At 47.6% G+C, this 23565-nt stretch overlaps 4 protein-coding genes across 10 annotated transcripts; 1 reads left to right on the top strand and 3 right to left on the bottom strand.

Moving 5' to 3' along the window:
• Window positions 1-831: 831 nt before the first annotated feature.
• polr2f (RNA polymerase II, I and III subunit F) lies at window positions 832-2505 on the bottom strand. Its single transcript, XM_052049465.1, has 5 exons — window positions 2347-2505; window positions 2092-2161; window positions 1867-1997; window positions 1464-1535; window positions 832-1246 (listed from the first exon to the last, which is right to left on the bottom strand). The coding sequence occupies exons 1-5, from the start codon at window positions 2364-2366 to the stop codon at window positions 1156-1158; spliced, it is 384 nt and encodes a 127-aa protein (XP_051905425.1). The 5' UTR covers window positions 2367-2505; the 3' UTR covers window positions 832-1155.
• Window positions 2506-2774: 269 nt separating this feature from the next.
• Window positions 2775-9153, bottom strand: LOC127590046 (MICAL-like protein 1). 6 transcript variants are annotated; one of them, XM_052049454.1, is made up of 15 exons: window positions 8562-9149; window positions 8177-8225; window positions 7758-7905; window positions 7586-7632; window positions 7371-7513; window positions 6776-7296; window positions 5607-5787; window positions 4964-5369; window positions 4675-4797; window positions 4399-4525; window positions 4248-4338; window positions 4066-4139; window positions 3801-3915; window positions 3685-3731; window positions 2775-3563 (listed from the first exon to the last, which is right to left on the bottom strand). In XM_052049454.1, the coding sequence occupies exons 1-15, from the start codon at window positions 8765-8767 to the stop codon at window positions 3442-3444; spliced, it is 2400 nt and encodes a 799-aa protein (XP_051905414.1). In that variant the 5' UTR covers window positions 8768-9149; the 3' UTR covers window positions 2775-3441. The 6 variants fall into 6 exon arrangements, with proteins under 6 accessions (XP_051905414.1, XP_051905415.1, XP_051905416.1 ...); XM_052049455.1 differs by adding an exon at window positions 8356-8429 and having other exon boundaries at window positions 4248-4525; window positions 8562-8713; XM_052049456.1 differs by adding an exon at window positions 8356-8455 and having other exon boundaries at window positions 4248-4525; window positions 8562-8682.
• A 355-nt stretch (window positions 9154-9508) lies between these two features.
• Window positions 9509-16463, top strand: gga1 (golgi-associated, gamma adaptin ear containing, ARF binding protein 1). 2 transcript variants are annotated; one of them, XM_052049458.1, is made up of 17 exons: window positions 9509-9705; window positions 11102-11186; window positions 11374-11449; window positions 11894-11992; window positions 12089-12212; window positions 12406-12506; window positions 12626-12706; window positions 12823-12960; window positions 13039-13120; window positions 13197-13310; window positions 13404-13556; window positions 14145-14218; window positions 14331-14518; window positions 14730-14926; window positions 15017-15186; window positions 15266-15389; window positions 15473-16463. In XM_052049458.1, the coding sequence occupies exons 1-17, from the start codon at window positions 9597-9599 to the stop codon at window positions 15544-15546; spliced, it is 1989 nt and encodes a 662-aa protein (XP_051905418.1). In that variant the 5' UTR covers window positions 9509-9596; the 3' UTR covers window positions 15547-16463. The 2 variants fall into 2 exon arrangements, with proteins under 2 accessions (XP_051905418.1, XP_051905417.1); XM_052049457.1 differs by having other exon boundaries at window positions 9544-9705; window positions 15266-15376.
• A 332-nt stretch (window positions 16464-16795) lies between these two features.
• On the bottom strand, window positions 16796-22953 carry LOC127590055 (myeloid protein 1-like). Its single transcript, XM_052049467.1, has 5 exons — window positions 22639-22953; window positions 22422-22533; window positions 22245-22340; window positions 17714-17769; window positions 16796-17634 (listed from the first exon to the last, which is right to left on the bottom strand). The coding sequence occupies exons 1-5, from the start codon at window positions 22673-22675 to the stop codon at window positions 17468-17470; spliced, it is 468 nt and encodes a 155-aa protein (XP_051905427.1). The 5' UTR covers window positions 22676-22953; the 3' UTR covers window positions 16796-17467.
• Window positions 22954-23565: the final 612 nt, after the last annotated feature.

The raw sequence follows: 23565 nt of genomic DNA on the forward strand, positions 1-23565 counted from the left end.
CGGACCGAAACACATTTTCCCACTTTGTTTTGGGAGATTTCAAATGAGTCGTTCAGGTTTAAAGGCCTCATGAACGGAGGAACAAATGGTTGATCTTGAAGGTAGTTCCAAAAAATCTTTTCCAACAGGGGTGTGTAGACTTTTCATTCCATCCATAGCATTAATGATACTCTCCAAGGACAAATCAATCAGAGCCCTGGCTCAATACATACACTGACCTAGTTGCTGCCTACAACCTATTTTCCCCAAACAATACAGAGACTGTCTGTCGGCTTCGTGCGTGTGCATGTGTTTTCATGGGAGAGAAAAGTTCTTAGGCAAAAAGCTGCAGTGCAGTTTCCAGCACTCCCACTGCTGAATGAGTAAAGCCAACTACCGCACACCTCTTTCAACGCTGGGGAGGCCACAATGTCACAAGAGTGACAAATGCATAAAAAAAGAGAGAAAAGCTTGAAATGTGAGCATTTCAAAAATGGGCTTTGATATAACAGACATTTGGGACTCTACCGTAGAGCGTGTCTACTTCTTAAGTAAGATAAGATATCCTTTATTTGTCCCACACTGGGGAAATTTACAGCCTCCAGCAGAATGTCAGATGACAAGATAACCCAGGAAGGTCTTGCAAAAGAAATTTACTTGTAACTCCTCAAATCCATCTCATGACTATGTCAACAGCTGCGGGGGTGTTTGGGCAACACAAAATGGAAGTTTCTAATCACCGACAAGCAACGCGTTGTTATAATGTGAACATCTTTCCCTTGTACTGGACTTCATTTTACAGACATTATGAAGAACCGTAATTTCTTTACAAAAATATATTAGCACAGTACAAAAGCTGTAAGTACTTTATTCAAAACAATAAAACTTACGTTACAGTCACAACTACAGGAAAAATGACAAATGCAGGCTTTTAATTCTCTAAAATAAAAATAAAAAATGTTCGCGGTACTTTCCCCCCCTTTGAAGCGCTCCGTCAAAATGTGGTTTAAGCAGGAGGTACAATGGGTAGGATTCAATTAAACGCGGCAAGGATGCTTATTTGGTACATTGTAGCAACAATCGCTTGCTTCATAGAGTGGAGGTTAAAATAAAAAATACAACAGCACCTCCAGTGGGCATTTGCTGGTAGAAGGAAGAGTCGCTTGCCCAAGTGACTTAATCATTAATGATGAGCTCATCGCAGCCCCAGTCTTCATAACTTCCATCTGGAAGGTAGCGGCGGATGATAATGGGGATCTTTCCACACCTAGTGGATGAGAGACAAGGAAGCGGGCGGGTCTGAATGAGTTCCTCGTCCACTTTGTAGCAAACTAGATTTTGTTAGTGGCCCTGCAGTCTTGCTACGCTCCATATTCAGCAATAGGAGGCATCGGTTTGTCTCATTCAAAATTAAAAAGGCCAATTATAATTTTTTTTTAATTAGCTTTGGACGATGCAAAGGAACACATACACAAACTACTTACTTGAGCTCCTTCATGGCAATTTGTAAGGGGTCCGTTTCTCCTTCCAGTTCCACCATGACCGGTGCGCACATCCTGTTAAGTGCGAAATTAGGTGACATGCAAAACAGAAACATTTCAACTAGTTATCCAGCCATTTTCTATCATAAGGTTGCCGGGAAATTGAGTCAGCTGACTTTGATGAGTGCTAACCACTTTGACTCACCTTCACACAAAATTTAGAGACATACATAGCTCCAGCACACCCGTGACCTTCGCGAGGATAAGCGGCTCAAATAATGCATTGATGGATGTGCATCGCTTCATTCACACGAGTACAATACTGACATTTAAAAAGCAGCTTACATTTTAAAAAAATACTGCAACAAGTTGGCAATGTACTCATTCAACCATACAAAACGCTTACGCTATTTGGAGAGCTCTAGTTCCCAAAACTCTGGCTCGCTCATATTTTGTCATGTATGATGTTGTTATCCTCTTCTGGTTGGCCTGCTGGCTCTCGCCTGCCGGTAGGATCTGAACATTTTCCTGGTCGTCCTGTCCAATAAAGTCAAGAAAAGAAAGTTTCACATATCGCAGCACAAAGACGAACCCGTGAAGAAATCGTAAGATACCAACTGTGATTACTCACGTCTTCAGCGTTTTCCAAGTCATCTAATCCTTCGTCCTCTTCAGCATCATCAAAATCTCCGTCATCAAAGCTACAAAAATGATAGGGGTCAACAATCAAAACAACAGAAAAGAAGGACAAGTGAACATTGCAGTCACACTACAAATAAAATGTTTGGGCATTTATAACGAAGCCGGGCGGCTCGTCCACTTTCCTTCAAATATCCGTTAAACTATGACATAATCGCACCGAAAGGCAACTTTTTATGTTACTGACTTATCTTCGTTGTCCGACATATCTTGCTGTAGAGTCGCAAATATCCCAAGTTTTATTCGCTTGCCGTCTGATGTAAACAAGAACACGCACGAGTGTGATGAACGATTCACTTCCGGTTCCTGTGTGCGCTGAGAAAGAAGAACGGAACAACAGCGATTACAACTATTGTTCCGTTTGTCTAGTGTTTATCCGTTGACACCATCAGAAAGACGGCACGATTAGGAATAAGCGCATTTCGATGCAGATCATCAACATTGCACGTATGCTTATAAACAAAAATATAAAAATACAATAAGGTAAATTATAATACTGCAGCGCGTACAATTTTGCATTTCGTAAACACTAGCGCCCCCGAGCGGAGTTTTCACGTTACGTGAATAGTAAAGTTTGCCGCAAGCTCATTCGTTCTGATAAATGAAACTTCAATAAAGTTTTATGTACACGTTTATTAAATTTTTTTTCTCATATGCAAGTGAATTTAAAAAATCTGGACATCGTGGAAAATATACATATATTTTAAAAAAATTATATCAGTAGTGAAATGCGATTCAAAAAATGGGGGTTTCTTAGCTGAAAACTATCATCCAAATTATACCGATTAAAATCACGGTTTCACTCCGTGGTTCGTCTAAAAGATGTTTCCTTCTTTGACCTCAACTGCAATTTTGTTTACAACATTAGAGTGCACAGAGATGCCTCTGTATCTTTAATAAAACCGTTTTAATTTGAAAAAAGATATACTTATCGAGTACATGCCTATCTTTTAGCCTAATGGCATAATTGCCTCTACGTCATTTTTAACTTGCTAGTTCATGGTAATTCACAAAGGCAACTGGACTCTTTTCGCTTGTTAAATTTGTGGTGTTTTCTTGTACGGAAAATTTTTTAAAGGACTGAGGCAATTTTGCTATTTTGCTAACACAAAAAAAAAAGAGTACTTTTGACTTGTGATACATTCCTAAGTCTACATTTGCATAACAGTTTAAGCACACAGTAGACTAAAATGGGGCCAACACTTGATCATGTACACGCAGAATTTCATTTGATGTCTTTGAACCTTTCTTCAGTTCATTCTTCTGCCGTCTCAACAGACATTCAGCTCTTTTTGTCCAGAGAGTCTGCACTGCGCTCGCCTTTCCGGTTCATCTTAAAAACCTTTGAGGGCTTGAACTTTCCTTTTGACTTCTTGAGCTCTTTCAAACCCTCTTTCTGGAAGTCTGAGAAGAGAAGAGACCCCCCACACCCCCCCAAAAAAAATCCACACATCACGCTAGTCATCATTTCCAACACAGTTTGCAACATCATTTGACAGTAAAAAAAATAATATAATAAACACACCTGTGTTCTTGATCATTCCTTCCGAAAGCGCATCCTCTTCTCGCTCCCTAATAGGGAAAAAGAGTTGCACTATTACTTTTCCAACATGAAAATGTATTTATTTATTCTCGTTGCACCTCTTCCTGTCTTGATCTAAAATGCTGACGATCTGGTTCCTCTGCTCAATGATGACAAGCAGCTCGGTCATCAGGCTTTGTTCTCGACTTCGATCTTCTTGACTCCAGATGCTCTCTGAACGTGGAAAAGCCACGGCGTGTTACACTAACAAACGGCTCAAAGGTGTACGCCGGATACAAGTACGCAGTGCAGAATTTTCGACGCGCATCGGAATTTCATCTCCGGCGCGGCGAAAATCCTTCATTACACGATGAATAAATTCACCTGGTTTATTGAGGAGACGTCTAAGCTCGTACTCCACATCCGCCTGCCTCTCTTCCAACTGTTGCTGCTTAGTCCTAGTGCACGATGCGCACAGTTCAATTTTGGTTCTTATTTAGAATTCTTGTGATTTTTTTTTCTTTCCACAAAGCATCATCATTGTCACAATCCCAAAGGCTACTTACAAATAAACCAGCTCGGTATCTCGTCGCATCAGAAATTGTCTCTCCTGGGTAAGAGCGAGCCATTCGGCCAGCAGACCTTCTTCCTCTTTGTCTGAAATGAAAAAAGAAACTAAAGTATTGGCCTCTCGAGTTTTACGTAGCACGCACGAACCATTGCTGCACTCTCTGATATCCCTCTCCAAGTCAACGCCTCGTTCTTCCAGCGCCTCGAGCTGCTCTGTCACTCGTCTCGTTTCCACCGGCAGATCTGCTGCGGAAACATACTGGTCGGCCTGCACCTGCAAAACAAACAATACCGAGCATTCCTCCTCAAAATCTCCCTAACCCACGTAATCCAAACGACCCGACTGGTGTGAGCAAACTAAATCATTCTGCCTTGCTCTCTTCACGCAGCAAGAAAGTTTAAAGTTGTCAATCGGCATCATACCTTCCTTTTAATGAGTGGGAAGCCATGCCCGGGAGCGGCTGCCCGTCCAGATGTGAGGGCCTGGCATGTTTTGGATTTGGGCATTTCTGCGTTTGCATCGCAATGTTCCTTCTCCTTGCAAAGCTGCAAAGATGAAATGTTGAAAGGACACGTGCAACCATTTTGTACGGAGGGGCTCGTACGTGAACAAAATCTAAGAATTACACAGAGAAAACTGCATGTTTGTATTCAAAACACATCCTGTATTTATTTATTTTATTTTGTTAAGCAAAGGAAGTCCACATGGTACCTTAATTGGGGTTGAGCAGGGCGATTTGTTGTCCTCTGCCATGACAAAAGGTAACTTTGTAGATTTGACGGCCGGCACCGAAAGACTTCTCGGCAAAACGGGGCTACGACTGACTTGGTGTGGGACATTTGCAGCCGTTACATCTGAGCCACCGAGTTGACCGCTTTGCCCTCCATGAGTGTCTTTGACACGCGGCTCCGTTTTGACTGCGTCTTCCTCGTCCAGGTCCTCGCCGAAAGGATTGGGGGGAGGGATTCTCGGTCTGTACCAGTATACGCGGCCATTCGGACCACGTTTGGAATGCATGGGCGGTCCTGGGGACTGAACGGGAGGCAGCTGCGTCCAAGGACCGGGATGGATGATTCCGAGCCACGGGTGGTTGCTTTTCACGGGGTTTTTCAGGCTCCTGCTCGAACAATTAAAAGAAAGCCATGACAATCGGTTCACGCCATTCAAAGGAAAATAAACAATCACGCCGAGAGGGTTTTCGTCGACCTTGCTCATCATCAAGGTCTTTCCATTGTGAGCCACCAATGGGCCAGAAGTCAACAATATGTCATGATGGAAGAATTTCTATTGATGTTCATTTGACAAGATTTGGTGGTCGTGCGGTGCAAAGAAACAAACGCAGCCGTTGCCTTACATGCGAGATGAAAACGGCAAAGACCGACTTGGAGCGGTCCCTTCGCGTGCCGGCTGCTGACTCTCTCCATGAGTTACTTGTGCAGAAGGAGACGGCAACTGCTCCTCCGTTTTTGTTTCATCCTTTTGCTCATCACTTTCCGCCAGAACCAGCCGCGACTCGTCCTTGCCATCGGTTGTCTCTTTAATGAATGTCACAGGACAGGGATCGCACGATTCAGGAAAAACAAAGATTTATGATTGTCATTAAAAAAAAAAAAAAAAAAATTATCGGGCGGCCCGGTAGTCCAGTGGTTAGCACGTCGGCTTCACAGTGCAGAGGTACCGGGTTCGATTCCGGCTCCGGCCTCCCTGTGTGGAGTTTGCATGTTCTCCCCGGGCCTGCGTGGGTTTTCTCCGGGTGCTCCGGTTTCCTCCCACATTCCAAAAACATGCGTGGCAGGCTGATTGAACACTCTAAATTGTCCCTAGGTGTGAGTGTGAGCGTGGATGGTTGTTTGTCTCTGTGTGCCCTGCGATTGGCTGGCAACCGATTCAGGGTGTCCCCCGCCTACTGCCCGAAGACAGCTGGGATAGGCTCCAGCACCCCCCGCGACCCTAGTGAGGATCAAGCGGTTAGGAAGATGAATGAATGAATGAAAAAATTATCGCTCAGGTGTCACTTTTGAAACATGGGTTCAACATCATATTAGCTGGGTTTGTTTCATGTGCATTTTTTTTGTTGGTTATTTTTTTGGTGGCACGAATTTAAAAAAAAAAAAAAAAAAAAAAGGAAACTATTCAACTGTTTGAAAAGGCAAAGACCGAGTTTTCCGGCACAGGAAAAGAGACCCTGAACCAGAAGGATCTTTTGCTTCCTGCAGACTCCGACCTCAGTGTAAATATTCCAACAGACGTTTGAAGCGAGTCCTTTCAACAATCGGCACAATAACAACAACAATGGCAAAGTCGCGTTTTGTCTCGCGCGGCGCGATGAAGAATCAATGTGCCTGAATATTACGAATGATCTTTATCCGTCGATCTGTACGCTGCAACCCATCTAGTTTGTACTGAAAAAGGCAGAAACATACAGTTCAATTTTGCATAAGGGACAACCCTCCCCCCACCCCAAAATATATATATATACCGTAATAAAAGCCAACTGTCAAATAGATGTGCATATTTCCTTACCTGAGGTGCTACTCACTGTTTGGGAAGGTTGATTCTTGGCTGCGCAGACAGAGTCTGGCATCTGTTTGGATGCGAGCTGCTCACGTTCTCCAGTCGCTTCTCCGTATGGCGACTCAGAGGACTCCTCGGTTGCCGTCGCCTCCTTGTGCCCGTAGCCCCCCACCAAAACCGATGGAGACGCGTCCTGGCCATCGGTCGTCTCGTCAACGTTTACCGGGACGGGTTGAGGAGATGGCGGCGTTGACATGTTACTCTGCGTGTCAGATGACTGGCGCTGTGCTGTTTGCTCATCCTCCGCCGGTTTAAAAACCAGTCTGTCACGTGACTTTGTTTTCTCAGAGTAGCGGGAGACGCCGAGGAGAGTCAATCTACCGAGAGACGAGCAGTCTTCCCATCCCTCAACGTTCTGGACGGCTGGAATATTCGAAGCGTCCGTCACGTGGTCAGAACAGATGAATTGACCGGCGTCTTTTCCCGGAATGAAGAAGCCCGCTGCGAGGGTGCTGCGGCACAATTGGCATCTGAAAGACATCGAGGTTGCGCGTGACTTGATGCCACTTTGAAAAACGTGAGAAGGATTCGAGTGCCCCTTTACCTGAAACAAGTGCGATGCCAGATCTCTCCGCAGATCACAAGTCTCTGAATAAGATGAACAGGTTTGGCGCAAAAGCGACATACGTGCTGTCGACATTTATCAGGACAACGGTCATCTTCAATGGAGGGCAAATAAGGCGGATGCTGGGGGGGGAGGGGGGGGGAAGGAAGCAACGTGAACATTTTGATACATTGGAAGATTTGCTCTTTCATCACCTTGTTTGATAAAGTGATGTGTGATGACTTCAAACTGGAAGGACCTGCTGCAAAGTCAAGAGAGAAAATGGAAATGATGAATAAAGACCACGTGTGAAAAAAAATAAAACCCGAGGAAGACTTCAAATCAAAATAGAGGGAGACAAAGAGAAGGATATGCTTCCTTACACACACACACCGTTAGAGAGCCGTCGGAAGTAACGGTAGTACTCGGAGAGGTAAGTGATGACGCTCAAATAATCGGGCACCTCGGTGGCAAGCATTTCTTTGGGGATCAGGAAAGCGCGGATACCAAGCTTGCTCTCTGCAACTTCAAAGGCCTGAAAAGAGTTTGCGGGAGAAGACTAAACTTTCTTGAGCCCAGGTACGCATTTATCACAACCACCAAACAAAAAAAGGTCACAAAATAATTGATAATGTACTGTTGAACGGATGACAGTTGACGCATTATTTGTCGTAAAGAAATATTTGGGGGACAAATAAATCATTTCCAGTGGAGCACCTGATTATCTCTCGACATATATCACTCCCGAGCTGTATTACATGTTTGTTCGAAGGAACGCATGCTTCCAATGTGTGCAAATGACTCACCAGTTTGTTGTTTTCATAAACATTCGCTCTTGAGAGGGAACTGAAATGTCTGCATTAAGAGAAACGGGAAAAAAAGACAGCAAACTTTAGAGGCTCAATTCAGGAACACGAAAAAGACAAAAAAAATGCATATCAAGATTACAGAGCAACTTTACTTTATTGTAACCACAACAACAAACCTGAGTAATCCAATTTACTGTCAAGGGAAGATGTCAAGGAGCGAGATTATGTTGTAGTGAAGAGATTAGGCCCACTGTAAAATCCAGATTAAACGGCATGCTAGAGCAAATCGGGGTGTTTTTTCTTTTTTTGGGGGGGGGGGTGGAAGTGCGCACCAAGCAGCCCATCAATTCTATTCAAATAGAGCGAGAATAAGACTACTCACATGAGATCCGGGCGGTGGCTGTGGATGATGGCACAAAACGCAAGCCCATCTCGGAATGAGGTGGACAAATTGGTGATTTCCACCTGGGGGTGATACGTGGTGCATGTTTGGCTGCACCACTCGAGCAAAGCCGATCTCGATGCCATCGTGTCGTGTGTGTAGCGCTGGACCTCATCACATGAGGGCTGGCTCAGCGTGACATACATCAACGGCAACGTGGAGGCACACAAGACAACGAGCTCGAGGGCTACATTCAGCACGAGACGTTTCCATATTACAGCGGCGCGATTAAACAAGGTTGGATGGAGTCACGTTCACGGTGACGCGCATTTTCTTCAGGAAAAAAAAAAAGAGGCGAGGAAGTTCACGAAAAGTCGATCTTCCGCGTTTGCTCGAGTTTGTTTCACTTAGGCGGTCGAGATTCGGTTAGAGAAGTTGACCTAAAGTAAACGTAGCGCAGTCTCGTGTCTACGTTGCTCGCGGAGGTCCGCAAGTGTGATTTAGAAAAAGAAAATATCCTCTCGGTGGCTGCCCATCCATCTTGCTGTGCGCCACATTCGGCGAACTACATAATAGCTGCCACTAGAGGGAGACAAAACGCTTTCGCAATGTTTTTCTAAAGCCAGGTGTCACAAGTTGACTTTGGTCTGTTTTTGCCGACATTTTTATTATTCATTTGTTTATTTTGTACGTACCAGGACTAATGAAGAAAAAAAAGCAAGTGTAAGCTTTTGTTAAGATTCTCACTTTCGTCTCAAAATTCAGACTTTATTCTCAGAAGGGACTTCAAAGTCAGAATTCTGACTTTAATGCAAGAACGCTGACTTTAAAGCCTTGACTGTTAGAATTCTGGGAACAAATGTCAAAAGTCTGAGATAAAAGTGAGAATCTTGTCAACCTTGTTTTTTTTTTCATTGGCCCTAATCCTCTTCCGTATACACGTTAACCAGTGTTATTCGTGTCTTTGCTCGGTTAACACTTCGATGTGAACGGTAAATACAATTGTACACGTTGAAGTCTATTTCCTCACGTTCTATGCTCTCTCCGCCTCTACGTACCTCGTCACAAGGCAGACGCACAAACGACATAAGGTTCGCTGTGATGGCTGCTCCTCCCGATTCGGAGAGTTTGGAGTCCCGCATCAGTGAGTATTTGTGCTTCGATAAACAGGCTTTATTGTCGGATCGTCCCAGGAGATACCCAATATGTTATGTGCGTGCAAAGTGCGAAGTGTCAATGTTGCTTCGGTGGGCAGCGAAGGCGGAAAGCGGTTCGGTGACAACAGAGGATGCTAACCTAGCTTCGCTGCTACCTGTACCTGGCGGCTGTCAACACAGCAAAAAGTGGCGTACTATTAGCTTCACGACACGATTTATTGAGCGTTGTGCTACGCGACAGAACATCGGGAGTCCCGGTTGCAATAATGTGGTTTACTACAAGTCTATTAATGCTGTCTATGCGTAAGAAAGTTCTGGAATTGACCGATCATATCCTCAAGACCACACCGTCAAAGCTAGCGAACGGTGACGTTCAGTGTAACTTCAGACTGCCCGCGTTAAAAAAAGCGAAAACCTAAATCAAAGCTATGCAATCTTGATTTAGCCAAGCTCATATTTTACATAAGGAGACGGAAAAAAAATAGATGGCGCACCATAACCCTAAACGTCACGCAAAAAAAAAAAAAATCGTACACACAGGTTTTATATGCACTTTCTGCCATCTAGTGGAAGAGCATTTAATTAATTTGCTATTGATTTTAAAATCCATGTGCTGGATGAGACATTGGTGGAATTTTGAATGAAATAATTGTGTAATAACATGGAATCTAATCAAGAATAGCCTAATTTTTGAAAGTATCCCATTGCTGTAGCCAGTGTGCAGCGAGGACTCTGGTCAAGTGGTTCAGCGATGTGTCCCTATAGGTGGTCACTCCCCGAGCTGCCTGGTAGAGCAGCACTATACGTCGCTGGAATAGATGGCTGAACAAAGATATATTACTTCTAGTAAATACCTTTTCTCACCACTTAAATGCCATTGGATTTTTTTTTCTTTGCAGCACGCCTGATGATTTCCTGACTTCAATTAGGGCTGCAGGATATCTGAAAAGCATGATATGCAATATGGGTGTTCAATAGCTGCAATATCAGTCTTGTCACGATCGTTAAGATTATCTAATATATTTTCATGCTGAAAAATAAGTACACTGTTGCGATTACTTTTTTTTTTCTCCGATATGCTGTGCAGCGCAAATACAAATGATCCAATTTTCCACATCTCACGTATGATTTACTGGCTGTCACGTGAGACTGCGGATCAATAAAGTGACTAGAGAAACACCGTGAAACCTGGCATTATTGGGCCTGATGGCTAAACAAATCATTGCTATCTTGAGACGTGGCGCAGAAAGTAGCAGCTACTCGACAAGAGTTGTATCTCGAATCTTTTGTTCTCTGACTGTGACAGCAAGCGTGGAGTTCTAATGTAGTACAATGAACCGTTTTGCTCACGGCTTCCGTTTTGTGACTGTTTGAATGTTTCAGACCGAGCAACCAACCCACTCAATAGGGAAACCGACTGGAGCAGCATCAATGCGTTCTGTGAACAGCTCAACAATGATTTGGAGGGGTGAGGACATTGTTATTGCATCACAACGGGTTAGATTTTACAGTCGCAGTCTAAAAAGAGCCAATTAAAACCCCAAACTGATCGCAACGGCTCAAAGTGCAACTGCACTTTTTGTCAGAGCACACAGAGCAGCGGGATTATGTGATGTCATTGTTGTTCAGCCTTTTGCTTTTGTGTTGCTTTGCAGACCTCAGCTGGCCACCAGGCTGTTGGCCCACAAGATCCAATCTCCGCAAGAGTGGGAGGCCATGCAGGCTCTCGTGGTAGACTGCCATTTCTAACAGTTTTTGTCCAAAAATATTTTACACATGATTGATTGCTACCTGCTTTACGGCAGCCTCTTTTAGAACATCCTACAAAACACGTTTGGCTAGAGCGCAAGAGGGTGGGAAAAGGGTACAGTACCAGACTAGGTGTTACGGCAATGCCGGTCTTTGCCATCTACTGGATCCGGTTTATCGAGCTCTCCATTCCTGATGCGGCAGCTTGATCTGCTTGTTTTACAAGCTAACTCTTGCTTATAATCTTTGGCGAGCTACACTGCAGGTCCAAGTGTCCAAATCTGATTTTATGCATCACATTGTCATTTCAACATTCACAAATTCACATATTGGTGGATTATTTAATTTTTTTGGGGGGGGGAGGGGGGACCTAACCTCTTTTAGTCTTCAGTTTGATTTGTTCTAAGGCGCGTGCTTCTTCACCAGGTTCTGGAGTCGTGTATGAAAAACTGCGGCAAACGGTTTCATAATGAAGTGGGCAAGTTCCGCTTTCTTAACGAGCTCATCAAAGTGGTTTCGCCAAAGGTAGGCTATACTCCGGAGGGCCCCCCCCCCCCCCCCCCCCCCCACAGACAGACACACAGTACTTGCGATGTGATGCGTGTTCTTGTGCTCTCACAGTACCTGGGCTCACGCTCACCGGAGCCAGTGAAGAAGAAGGTCTTGGAGTTGATCTACAGCTGGACGTTGGGCTTGCCCGATGAGGTCAAAATCGTAGACGCCTATCAGATGCTAAAGAAACAAGGTATGAGGCGTGCGCAAAGTCTCGACGACTCTGACATTTCCGCATACGAGTCGGACAAATACATCTCCAAAATAGCTTTTCCACAAAAACTTGCCACGACGGAACACAAACTAAAAAAAATTTTTAAAAATCATCCGCTCCATAATTAAGCCTGCCAAGTAAATCACCGAATCATTATTTTTTTTGCTTGCAGGTATTATCAAACAAGATCCAGAACTGCCCCCCGATAAACTACCCAATCTTCCCCCACCTAGACCTAAAAATGCCATTTTTGAAGATGAAGAAAAGTCCAAAGTAAGAAGCCTTTCACCAGTTTATGGCCCACAATGGGGCTTTTCGGCATGCCGACGATGTCCGTCGCCCGCCGCCATGGGGTTGCGCCTCCTTATGAATGCTCTCCTTGGCTTCGACAGATGTTGTCTCGCCTGCTGAACAGCTCGCATCCCGAAGACTTGAAGGCCGCCAACAAACTCATCAAGGAAATGGTCCAAGAGGTATAAGACAAAAGCGGCGGTGGCGATCTGCGTTTTCCATTCGTTGAATTACCCAACGACACAAAAAAGGTGTACTCACACCATTCGCGAAGTCACTTTTCCATTTGCGGTTAAAGGATCAGCGCCGAGCGGAGAAGGTGACCAAGCGGGTGGGCGCCATCCAGGAGGTGAAGGAGAGCATCGCTTTGCTGACTCAGCTCCTGCAGGACTATGACGCCAACACCACAAATCAAAACAACACTGAGCTCATACAGGTCACGTCACATTCATCTTTTTTTTTTTAAATTAAGTTGAAACACAATTTACAGAACAGGCTCGCGTTGTGTTCACAGGACCTTTACCGGCGCTGCGAAAAAATGAGACCCACACTGTTCAGATTGGCAAGCGATACGGAGGATAACGACGAGGCTTTAGGTGAGCGTAGCTTTTTGTGCTCCTTTTATCGACACGATGGCGACTATAAAGAGCGTCTTCCCTCGGCTTTCCGCAGCGGAGATCCTGCAAGCCAACGACAGCTTGACCCACGTCATCAATTTGTACAAGCAGCGGGTGAAAGGGGAGATTGTGAACAGCAACAATGCATTAAATGCACAAAAACAGACAGGTTGGTAAAGTGCCGCTCGGCGCTCGCTCGTGACCACGCACGTTTCGCATTTTGGGGGGGTTTTTTCCCCCCTCAACTGGACTTTTCATCCAGGAGTGGAGACAGCACTGCTGGATCTGTCTGGCTTGGACACGTCGCCCCAGTCGCCCCCCTCCTTGCCAGAACTCCCGACTCCGACCGACAGCCTCAACGCAACCTCGCAGGAAACTGGCCTCTCCCTACTTGATGATGAGCTCATGTCACTCGGTAAACCTCACATCTCATTTTAAAAAAAAAAAAAAACTTTCGGTTACACTGGTCCGCTTTTTTGGTTACTGGTTGCAGTGGTCCGTCTGCCCAACCAGCGGTAAAATTGGTTGCGGCAAGATTTTTGGAGCGCATCTCTTTCAACGTGTAGAAATTCACTCCCGGGAACAAAACATTTTGCATTTTCCTCATTTGATTTAAAATTCTGTCCATAAACATGACAGCAGACAACGCGCACGGCATTGTTTTAACTGTGTGTGTGTGTGTGTGTGTGTGTGGAGATATTGAAATATTAATGCTTCTAAGAATAAATAATTGAAAATGATTTCCTTCGCGCACACACACAGTTTTCAATAACCGCAAGACCCAAACATTTCAACAATTGCAAACGGTAATTTTCATGTGAAAACATTCTCAAGGACCAAAAAAAAAAAAAAAAAAAAATCACTCACCTTTCAGAGTGGAGGAGATTTCGGTTAGTTGTACGTGTCCAACCTCCAATTTGGTTTAAATTCTGGGGCGCACCATCAAGCCTTGGCGTTGAGGTGAAGCACTCAAAACATTTTGCGGTCTTGCCCCCCCACGCAGGTTTAAGTGAAGGAACACACACTTCCAACCCTCCCTCCCAGCCAGAGGACTCCACAGCCTGGGACTCCTTCCAGGTGCGTGGCGGCAACTTGATGGGACAATCCATGTCTTGATTTTTTTTTTTTTTATTTCTTCCCCCAGCTTGTTCGTTTCCAATACTTTGCCGTTTTTTCTTCTTCCTTCAAGTCATCCGACAGTATCGATGCAGACACCCCAGCAGCACCCAGTCTGCTCCTGAGTCCGGAACCTTCTTCCCACTCGCACCCCGTCTCTCCCGCCTCTGCTCCCAAAGGCTCAGTCCTGGACGAGCTCGACTTATTAGGAAAGACGCTGCTGCAGCAATCCCTCCCTCCCGAGGGCCTGCAGGTCAAATGGTACAGTTCGTCCTGAGTTTTTATGCCTCATGTATTATTATTTTATTTTATTTTTTTCAAATAAAATGTTCTGGGAAGCGCTTCATTACCGCTAGCAGCTGTTATGAAAGCGCAATATACATAAAGCGGCGGTTCTCCACTAACCTCACGTGTGATTCTGCGAGGTCCCATCGTCAAGGTGATGTTCATCGGTCTTTGTGTCCGCATGTAGGGACAAACAGCAGGTCAAACCAACTCTGAGAGATCTACAGAGCAAGTCGGGGTCTAATCTCACCCCCAACCCCATCCCGGTCTTCAACTCCGACCGCCCCGCATTGCCCCTCGCCTCTGAGGTCACCGGCGTTGAGAATCCACCTGCTGAGGTCTCCCTCGCCGATGTCTTTGTGCCTCTAGAATCCATTAAACCTAGTGAGTAAGACTCTTGATGTCATTCATTTTGTCCGACGCGAACTCCAAGCTTCTCTCCCGCCGTGGTTAACGCGGACTTTGCCTCCCCAGGTAGCCTGCTGCCCGTGACGGTCTTCGACGGGCACAGCCTGCGGGTTCTCCTCCACTTTGCCCGCGATTCGCCGCCGTGTCGCCCCGACGTGCAGGTGGCGATCATCTCCATGCTGTCCTCGGCTCCCCTGCCCGTCACAAACATCAATTTGCACATCTCGGCTCATAAGGTCAGTGAGGGCACCCCCCCCCCCCCATTCCCTTCACCTGAATGAGTTGGTGTTAAGTTATTCTACGTCTCGCCCGCAGTCAATGGCAGTGAAATTGCAGCCGCCATCTGGAACGGATCTGCCGGCGTTCAATCCCATCCTTCCCACTGCTGCTGTTACGCAGATCATGCTCCTGGCCAACCCACACAAAGTATTCCCAAGCGGTACGCAGTTGCGCTCTCGCCGCGAATCCTCCTTTTACGCCCTTTTTTTTTTTTTTTGTGTGTGTGTGTTTTTCCTGCTGTAGGAGAAAGTTCAACTGCAGTACAAGCTGAGTTTCACTTTGGGCGAGCGGGTGCACAACGAGAGCGGCAGTCTTGAAAACTGGCCCGCCCCGGACACGAGGGGGAATCTATAGCGGCGAAATCCAACCCGACAGACTCTTGTCCACCAAACACGACTCTGCATTAACACTCCGTACTTGCTCCGATTGTTCTTTTTGTTTTGTTTTTTTTAATTCTCCAAGCTTTTGCTCTTGCTCTGTGTGTGCTTTAATTGACCGCTTCTAAACCGCGCCTATATTTTATTTCCCCATTCTTTTGAAGACTGTGCTACAAATGAAGAGTTCTCATCCACTACTGCATGTGCATACCTGCTTCAGGTCGTCGGCCTTGAGCAGAAGATTTGACTTTGTAGATTTAAACTTCACCTCTGCATGCTCTGCCGTCATGACGCGTCAAGACAGAAAGGACTTCGTTACCTCTTCATAGTTTGTCAAACCAAAAACTGCTGAATTTTTTTATTTTTTTGGAGGGGGGGGGGTCCTCGTCAATCGGGACTTTCCTTTTTTTTTTGTGTCATGAAGAAAAAGTACTGTGACATTGTGTGTTTTCTGCCATACGTGCCTCTTTCTCAGTTCAGTTTGACTTTTAGCATTTGTTCTGTAATACATTCGTTAATTCAACAAGTGCAGTGAATCATTATTTTAATGTACATTCATGAGGTTTTTTCCCCCCCCTAATCATGACAAACCATGGCTCTTGTAATGGTGATAGATACCATTACATGAGTAAAGTAACTTTGAAAATGCATGAAATGGTGATCTGGAGCTTGGTGTCCATCTTGGACATCTTGAGTTGAGCGTTACAGTCCCCGAGACCTTCCTTACATTCCTCTACTCCCTCCTTAGTGCGTATGGTTTGTAAATACCAATGTACATTTGACCTGTGCAAAAGCATAAACGCTAAGATATGATGGGAGTAATAAAAGGTTTTGGTTGAGGCGGGGACTAATTTAAAGACAGGTGTAAATTTGGTGTTCTTGACGCTCAGCTATGATAAGTGACCTACCAGATTTGTTTGGGGCCTGTCAGGCTTCAAAACCTTAGTTAGGATTGAGTGAGAACCGGTTGCTTAAGAATTACAACAATACAAGTTAGAATCATTTAATTGTGAGAACATTGGGGTACACTGCCATTTAATTGAAGGAAAGAAAACAAAGTTAATCAAATAAATCCCATTATCTGAACCGCCTGATCAGATTGAGGTGCTGGAGGGCCGCTGACAACCCTGATTGAAATGAGCAGGTCCAAGTCAGCCTTCCGCAGAGCTTGCTGATGATTTGATCATTTGAATCTGGTGTTTTGTAACAGGGCGACTTGGAAAACAAGCAGGAGAGCGGCCCTCCAGCACCTCAATCTGATCAAGCGGTTCGGATAATGGATGGATGGACACGACAAGACTGACAACTACAGTCGAACCTCGTTACAGCGTACCTCGAGGGGACATAACCCGTAGAAACAAGTCAATTACAAACACGTGGATATGAAGAAAATATTTTAAAAGGCACGAAACAAACAACCGTAGCGTTCTTACTTCATCACCCTGCTTAGGCAACTGCCAGTGCCGCCGACGTCTGGGAGACTCCTTCCCGAAAGTGACAGACAATTTCAGCATCCTCAGACAGCGGGATTTGCTTCTGCTTACTAGAGACCTTTCTACTTTTTCAGACCATGTGCCCAGGACCGCGACCTGCCTGCGGAAGTATAACAACGTGCGAGCCGATTAGTCGCGTTTCGTTGCGAAGGAACCATCGCGATACTTGAGTTCGCGATCTTGACCCCGCTGGTTAGTCGATTAGTCGTGTTGCTTTGCAACGGTGGGGAATCCCGCGCTCGATTTTATTCCCAAAGTATTCAATCGTATCCGGTAAGCATGGTCCCATGTTAAATTGCCACTATTTGGATCATGTTTTCAAAATCAATTTGCCATTTAAGGTCAAGGAAGTGTCCGCGCTCCGATCCTCAGAAGTATCTTGTGGGGTCGCTCTTGTCGCACAACTCCACATGCACATGCGAGGTGATTCCCGGGTAGACACTCTGCATGGGCATCATGATGCCCAGACGCTGACCCTTGCTCACTTGTCCTGAAGACTTGTCCGGGTCCACATAGAAGAGCTTGACGCAAAGATCTGCATGGAGGAGATGAGTGAAATTTGGGTGTACGTTTCCCACCTCTGTTGAATGTGCGGATGCGAGTGCAATGCTGACCTGCGCCGCGGATTTCAAGACCTTTGTTGATGGCCGCCTTCGTGGGGTCAGTGTAGCATATGGCCGTTTACCATACTGCTACACGATGTTACGGCAGTGTCGCAAAGCATTGGTGGGTTGGGTGACAACTGAGACCTGTGACATCAGTGGAATAAAAGACCGTTGAAAAAGAAAGTCGTGTCCTCACGTTTTTCGGACACAACATTTTGGCGACGAAGATGGACTTTAACGCAGCTCCCCTCCCCTCGTTCCTTACGCTCCCCGGTGAGCCACCAGTCCCGTGGTCCCGCTGGTATGACTCTTTTACAACATATCTGGCGGCGATCGGACTAAACGAGGCAAGCGACGCACGGCTAACGGCTATGCTAGTGCACAGCTTGGGCATCGAGGGGCAGCGCATTTTCCGTACTCTCGGACCCGCACGGACTTATGCAGATTGTGTCTCTTTATTGGCTGGACATTTCGCTGCTCCGCAGAGTGTGATAGTACGGCGCATTACCTTTCGCCAACGACGGCAACACACGGGCGAGCCGGTGCACCACTACATTGCCGATTTGCGGTGCTTAGCGGGCCTCTGCAAATTCGGCCGCTTGGAGGAGGAGATGATTCGGGACCAATTAGCGGAGCACACGATTGATCCCAAGCTCCGGGAGAAACTGTTACTGTCGCCGGACGACCTCCCGCTGTCGAAGGCTGTGGAAATGGCATTCCAACTCGAGAATGCAGCACACTTGGCAGCACGGCTCGCGAATCCAGACACACCCACCGCTTCACGCTCTCCTGCTCTGGCTCAGATCGTCGCTCCGACTGCTCAGCCCTCAGACTCCGCCTCCACCTACGACGGTGCCGAGGTAAATGTGGCCGCCACACGCAGACCTTGTGCCAACTGTGGCTCGGCCTCACACCCCACGCGTGCGCCATCTTGCAAGGCCACCGGACAAAGATGCCAGCGCTGCGGGAAGATGAACCACTTCTCCAGGATGTGCCGCTCTGCCCCCACACCGACAAACCCCTCATCCCGCTCACCTGTCCGGTCAGGCCTGACCACCATTCACTCCGTGGGCTCCGGCGCCAAGCCATTCAAGTGGTGCACAGTGCAACTGGACGGCGTGAGCTTGCCACTTCTACTTGACACTGCAGCCTCCAGGTCTCTGTTGAACGTGTCCACAGTTAGACGCCTATTTCCCCGGCTCTCGATTAAGGCCAACGCCGAAGACTTGTTTGGCTATGGCCACGTTAAAATTGGCATGGTGGGCACCGCCACCTTCACCGTGCGCTATGGCTGCAAAACTCTCCCTGCATTCACCTCCCAAGTCTCCCGTCATGGCGCCAACCTCTTGGGCTTCGACTTGTTTTGCGCACTCGGATTTTCCATCACGGACAATGTAGGCGCCGCAATTCTGACGGTGACTACATCCTGGCAGCACCGTTGGCCATCGCTCTTTACAGGTTTGGGCTGTCTCACTGCCTTCAACCATCAGCCACTCATTGATCCTACTGTGCCCCCCGTGATCCAGCCTCTTCGCCGACTGCCCCTCGCCCTGCGTGATGACATCTCGGCCGAGCTACAGAAACTCCTTGATGCTGGCATCATTGAGCGGATTGACGCGTCCCCTTGGATCTCCAACCTGGTGGCAGCAAAGAAAAAGACGGGTGGTCTGCGACCCTGCGTTGACCTCAGAATGGCTAACAAGGCAGTGATTCCTGACAAATACCCACTGCCCACAGCGGAGGAGTTGGCTGCCAAGTTCTATGGGTCTACGGTGTTCACAAAACTGGACCTGCGCCAAGGCTATCTACAGGTTCCCCTGCACCCTGACAGTCGTAACCTTACAGCCTTTGTGACCCACATGGGAGTTTTCCGCTACACCCGCATGCCCTTCGGCCTCAGCTCTGCCCCCAGCTGTTTTCAAAAGATCATGGCCACCATCTTCGCAAGCATCCCGGGGGTGGTTGTTTACCTGGATGACATTGTAGTACACGGTGCGACGTGTGACCTGCATGATGACCGCCTCTCCAAGGTGCTCGATGTGCTGGCGAGCCACAACCTCACCCTGAATGGGGAGAAATGCATCTTTTCGGCATCGGCTATTGAGTTTGTGGGATTTCGCCTGACTGCTGATGGCCTGAGTCCACTACACTCCAACGTCGATGCAGTATTGCGCCTGCCAGAGCCCTCGTGCCCCGCAGAACTGTCCACCTTTCTGGGCATGACGGCTTTTTACTTGCGCTTTCTCCCCAACTACTCTGATACGACGGCGCCACTGCGTGCCCTCCTAAAGCAGGACGCCTTGTGGTCGTGGACGCCGGTATGCTCAGCAGCCGTTCGCCGGCTCAAGGCACAGCTCACCTCCCCACCAGTACTCGCCCATTTTGACTTGGAAAGCCCAACGTTCGTGACCTGTGACGCATCCAACACTGCGGTTGGGGCTGTGCTGTCTCAGCTCCATCACGGGACGGAGCGCCCGGTAGCCTTTGCGTCAAGGTCACTCACTTCTGCTGAGCAGAAGTACTCTGTTGGGGAGAGGGAGGCCCTGGCTTGTGTTTGGGCATGTGAGAGGTGGCACATGTACCTGTATGGCCGACACTTTACACTCCGCACCGACCATAAGGCTCTCACAGCCTTATTAGCTACAACCGGGTCAGGGCACAAGCCGCTGCGGTTGTATAGGTGGACTGAGAGGTTACAAGCTTACAATTTCACCACCCAGTTCACACCAGGTAGGGACAACGTGGTGGCGGATTTGCTTTCCCGGGCCACGCCCAGTCCCGCACCGAACACAGACCATGACACCTTGGAACAAGGTTTGATCCTCCATCTCCACACACCCCTCCAAGCCGCCGTCTCACTGCAAGACCTTCAGGCAGCGTCCGCCGTAGACCCAACACTAACCAAGCTCCGGACCTTCATCCGTGAGGGCTGGCCCGCAAAGATCTCAGAGGAACTTGCACCTTTTCACCGGGTGAAGGGTGAGCTTTCTTGTTGGAACGATGTCTGTGTGGCTAGGGGGCTCTGCACTGTAGTTCCTGTCACCTTGAGGCCTCGCATCCTGACCATGGTTCACGAGGGTCATCTGGGCATCGTGAGGGTCAAGCAACGCTGCAGGGGCCTGGTCTGGTGGCCAGGTATTGACAACGATGTGGAGACCATGGTCAAGGACTGTTCAGCGTGCCTCACAAGTGGCAAGACTGGCCACACCCCTCCCCCCCCTCTGCAACCCGTGGCGTGGCCGGCCGGCCCGTGGACTCATATCCAGGTCGACATTTGCGGTGAACTCCATGCCGTGCCTCATCACCAGCGTTTCCTCCTGGTGGCATACGACCTCCACTCAAAATGGCCCGAGGTTCTGGCTGCTGGGTCTATCACAACCGAGGTCGTCACGGGCTTCCTATCCTCTCTTTTTGCACGATGGGGCGTGCCTGACATTATCACGACGGATAATGGGCCTCAGTTCATCTCAGCCGACTTCGCAGCTTTCACGGGAGCGAGGGGGATAAAGCATATCAGGACCGCCTTGTATCACCCCCAGGCCAACGGGGGCGTAGAGAGATTCAACCAAACCCTCAAGAATGGACTAAGAGCACACCTGGCGGATGGCCTTCCTTTCTCTTCCGCACTACAGGGCACTCTGTTGCATTACAGAGCAACACCTCATGCCACGACTGGCACCTCCCCAGCTTCCCTTATGCTGGGACGCGAATTGCAGCTGCCCCTTGATCGCCTCCGTCCTCCAACAAGAGCCACTCCAGCATCAGCAGTCTCTCCAGCCAGCAGGGTGGCCAATGAGCAGCAGCGGATGAGGCGGCGATTTGATGAGAAGCACCGGGCGAATCAACCCGCACTTACGGTGTCAGATTGGGTCCGCATTCGCCGGCCAGGCCGTTCACACAAACTGGACTCATTCTGGACAGCGCCTGTCCAGATTACTGCTCAACTTGGACCAGCCACCTTCCGTCTGGCCGACGGGTCACGTTGGCATGCCAGCCGCCTCAGGAGAGTGGCATCACCTACTCCTTTGAATGAAAGACCTGTAGCAGATCTGGACCTCTCCGAGAGGGACTACGATTTTCCTACTGCTTGTCCTGGGACACCGGTGAGGCGCCTTCAAGAACATGGGGAACCAGCTGTGCCCGAGGGACCGGGGCCTCGTCCAGCTCGGGTCCGCCTCCGACCTCGTTATTTAGACGACTACGTGACTGAGTTCTAGCTAGTGCTTAGCCTGTTGCGTGGCAGAATACCCACAAGGCTAAGCGGGTAAACCGGCAGTCTACCCGGTTTGCTCAGCTCAGGAAGGGCTTTGTTCTGTCCCTTGTCTAGTTGTTTGTGATTTGAGAAGTTTTCCAGATTCCATCAAGGGAGGGGGTAAATGTAGCATATGGCCGTTTACCATACTGCTACACGATGTTACGGCAGTGTCGCAAAGCATTGGTGGGTTGGGTGACAACTGAGACCTGTGACATCAGTGGAATAAAAGACCGTTGAAAAAGCAAGTCGTGTCCTCACGTTTTTCGGACACAACAGTCAGTGTACACAATGAGTTGCCGATTGATAGTGAGATCAAATGGGGCGTAGACCTCCGAACCGTCCCCACAAGTGATGTCCAAACCTTTGTGAGTCCTCCCCGAACTGGAAGACAACGCACACACACACACACACATTAACAATTCAACTCACATCCGCCCGAATCGTCGGGTCTGAGCACCTTACCGTCGTGCCCCGTAGGAGCCTTGACCAAAAATGTCTGATGTTCTCGGGGTGTTGAAGAGATTCCCCTGGCATAGCTGGCCAAAGGTCGCCCCCTCACACACATATACCAGAGCTACACACAACCATGGGGAAATACGCACACACACACGCACACACACAAGGTCAGTACGTGACCGGGCAGACAAAGGTTTTGAGAAGCAACCGGTAAAGTTCTCACCCAGCAGAGCTGCGAGCGGAGCCGCGTTCTTCATCATCTTCACCACCACGACTCCACCTGGGCCTCAAGTCAGCTTTTATCTGCATCATGACAACACAAAGTGGGACAGGCCCGCCCCTCATTGTAACATTACCAAAAGTCCATCTCGGCAGCGAGTTGTTCCGTCAACAAATGTCACGCTATGCCCATGACACTCGACCTGCTTTGTTGGGAAATTTTATTTTTGCAGATTGGCCCGCTTGTGGAGTGTCAAAGTTCTTGTTGAGCAAGGCTGGAAAGTCTTATCAGTTATCGCGTGGAGGGAAAAAAAAGTGATGGCAGCCAAGAGAATAAAGGTGGATACGGTTTCAGAAACAAAACAAAAAAATGTTTTCTCCACTTTCTTGCTTTGTGTCAAGGCCTAATTTGTGATCATTGAAGATATATATTGAGGATGCTCAAGTATGGTCGGCTCTCGGTTTTGGTTCGGAATGCTCAGTGGAGTCGTGGATCTTCAAGTGGGATGCAAGGCTGTGGGCGACCCCCCAAAAAAATCCTAAAGTATTCACTTCCTCCCTTTTAACAGAAAGCCCTGACATAGCCATTCTCGATCAGCGAGAAGGGGCTTCTGGTCGCCATCTGATGAATGGCCTGTCCTGAGGCTGGACGAGGACAGTTGGGAACATTTGTTGTGTAATCGGCTGTTTATGTGTCTTTGCAGAATGACGCCAATGCTTGACCTTTTTTTTTTTTCTTACAAAAGGTTACATGATAAAATATGATTTCCACACAGTGTGACACAACTAACAGCTTTAATTGGTGTCAAAAAATTCAACAAGGAAGGATCAACATCACTGCTACAAAAGTTTGAGCACGCAGCCAATTCATGAAACTTCAGAGATAAAAAACAACAAAGTCTTAACATGCTAAATGAAACACTACAAAGAA

The sequence above is a fragment of the Hippocampus zosterae genome, chromosome 17 (genome assembly GCF_025434085.1).
Source record: "Hippocampus zosterae strain Florida chromosome 17, ASM2543408v3, whole genome shotgun sequence".
NCBI lineage: Eukaryota > Metazoa > Chordata > Actinopteri > Syngnathiformes > Syngnathidae > Hippocampus > Hippocampus zosterae.

Coding starts and splice junctions, on each gene's coding strand:
- polr2f (XM_052049465.1), bottom strand. CDS start 2,366: ATGTCGGACAACGAAGATAA. Junction 1,998..2,091: donor ACTTGGAAAACGCTGAAGAC/GTGAGTAATCAC, acceptor TTTATTGGACAG/GACGACCAGGAAAATGTTCA. Junction 1,536..1,866: donor ACTAGAGCTCTCCAAATAGC/GTAAGCGTTTTG, acceptor CGCACTTAACAG/GATGTGCGCACCGGTCATGG.
- gga1 (XM_052049457.1), top strand. CDS start 9,597: ATGCTCTCTCCGCCTCTACGTACCTCGTCACAAGGCAGACGCACAAAC. Junction 11,187..11,373: donor CTCAACAATGATTTGGAGGG/GTGAGGACATTG, acceptor GTTGCTTTGCAG/ACCTCAGCTGGCCACCAGGC. Junction 14,927..15,016: donor TCTAGAATCCATTAAACCTA/GTGAGTAAGACT, acceptor TTGCCTCCCCAG/GTAGCCTGCTGCCCGTGACG.
- LOC127590046 (XM_052049451.1), bottom strand. CDS start 8,767: ATGTATGTCACGCTGAGCCAGCCCTCATGTGATGAGGTCCAGCGCTAC. Junction 8,226..8,561: donor AGCCACCGCCCGGATCTCAT/GTGAGTAGTCTT, acceptor CTCTTAATGCAG/ACATTTCAGTTCCCTCTCAA. Junction 7,633..7,757: donor ACGGCTCTCTAACGGTGTGT/GTGTGTAAGGAA, acceptor TTGACTTTGCAG/CAGGTCCTTCCAGTTTGAAG.
- LOC127590055 (XM_052049467.1), bottom strand. CDS start 22,675: ATGATGAAGAACGCGGCTCCGCTCGCAGCTCTGCTGG. Junction 22,534..22,638: donor TCCGCTCGCAGCTCTGCTGG/GTGAGAACTTTA, acceptor GGTTGTGTGTAG/CTCTGGTATATGTGTGTGAG. Junction 17,770..22,244: donor ATCAATCGGCAACTCATTGT/GTACACTGACTG, acceptor AACGGCCATATG/CTACACTGACCCCACGAAGG.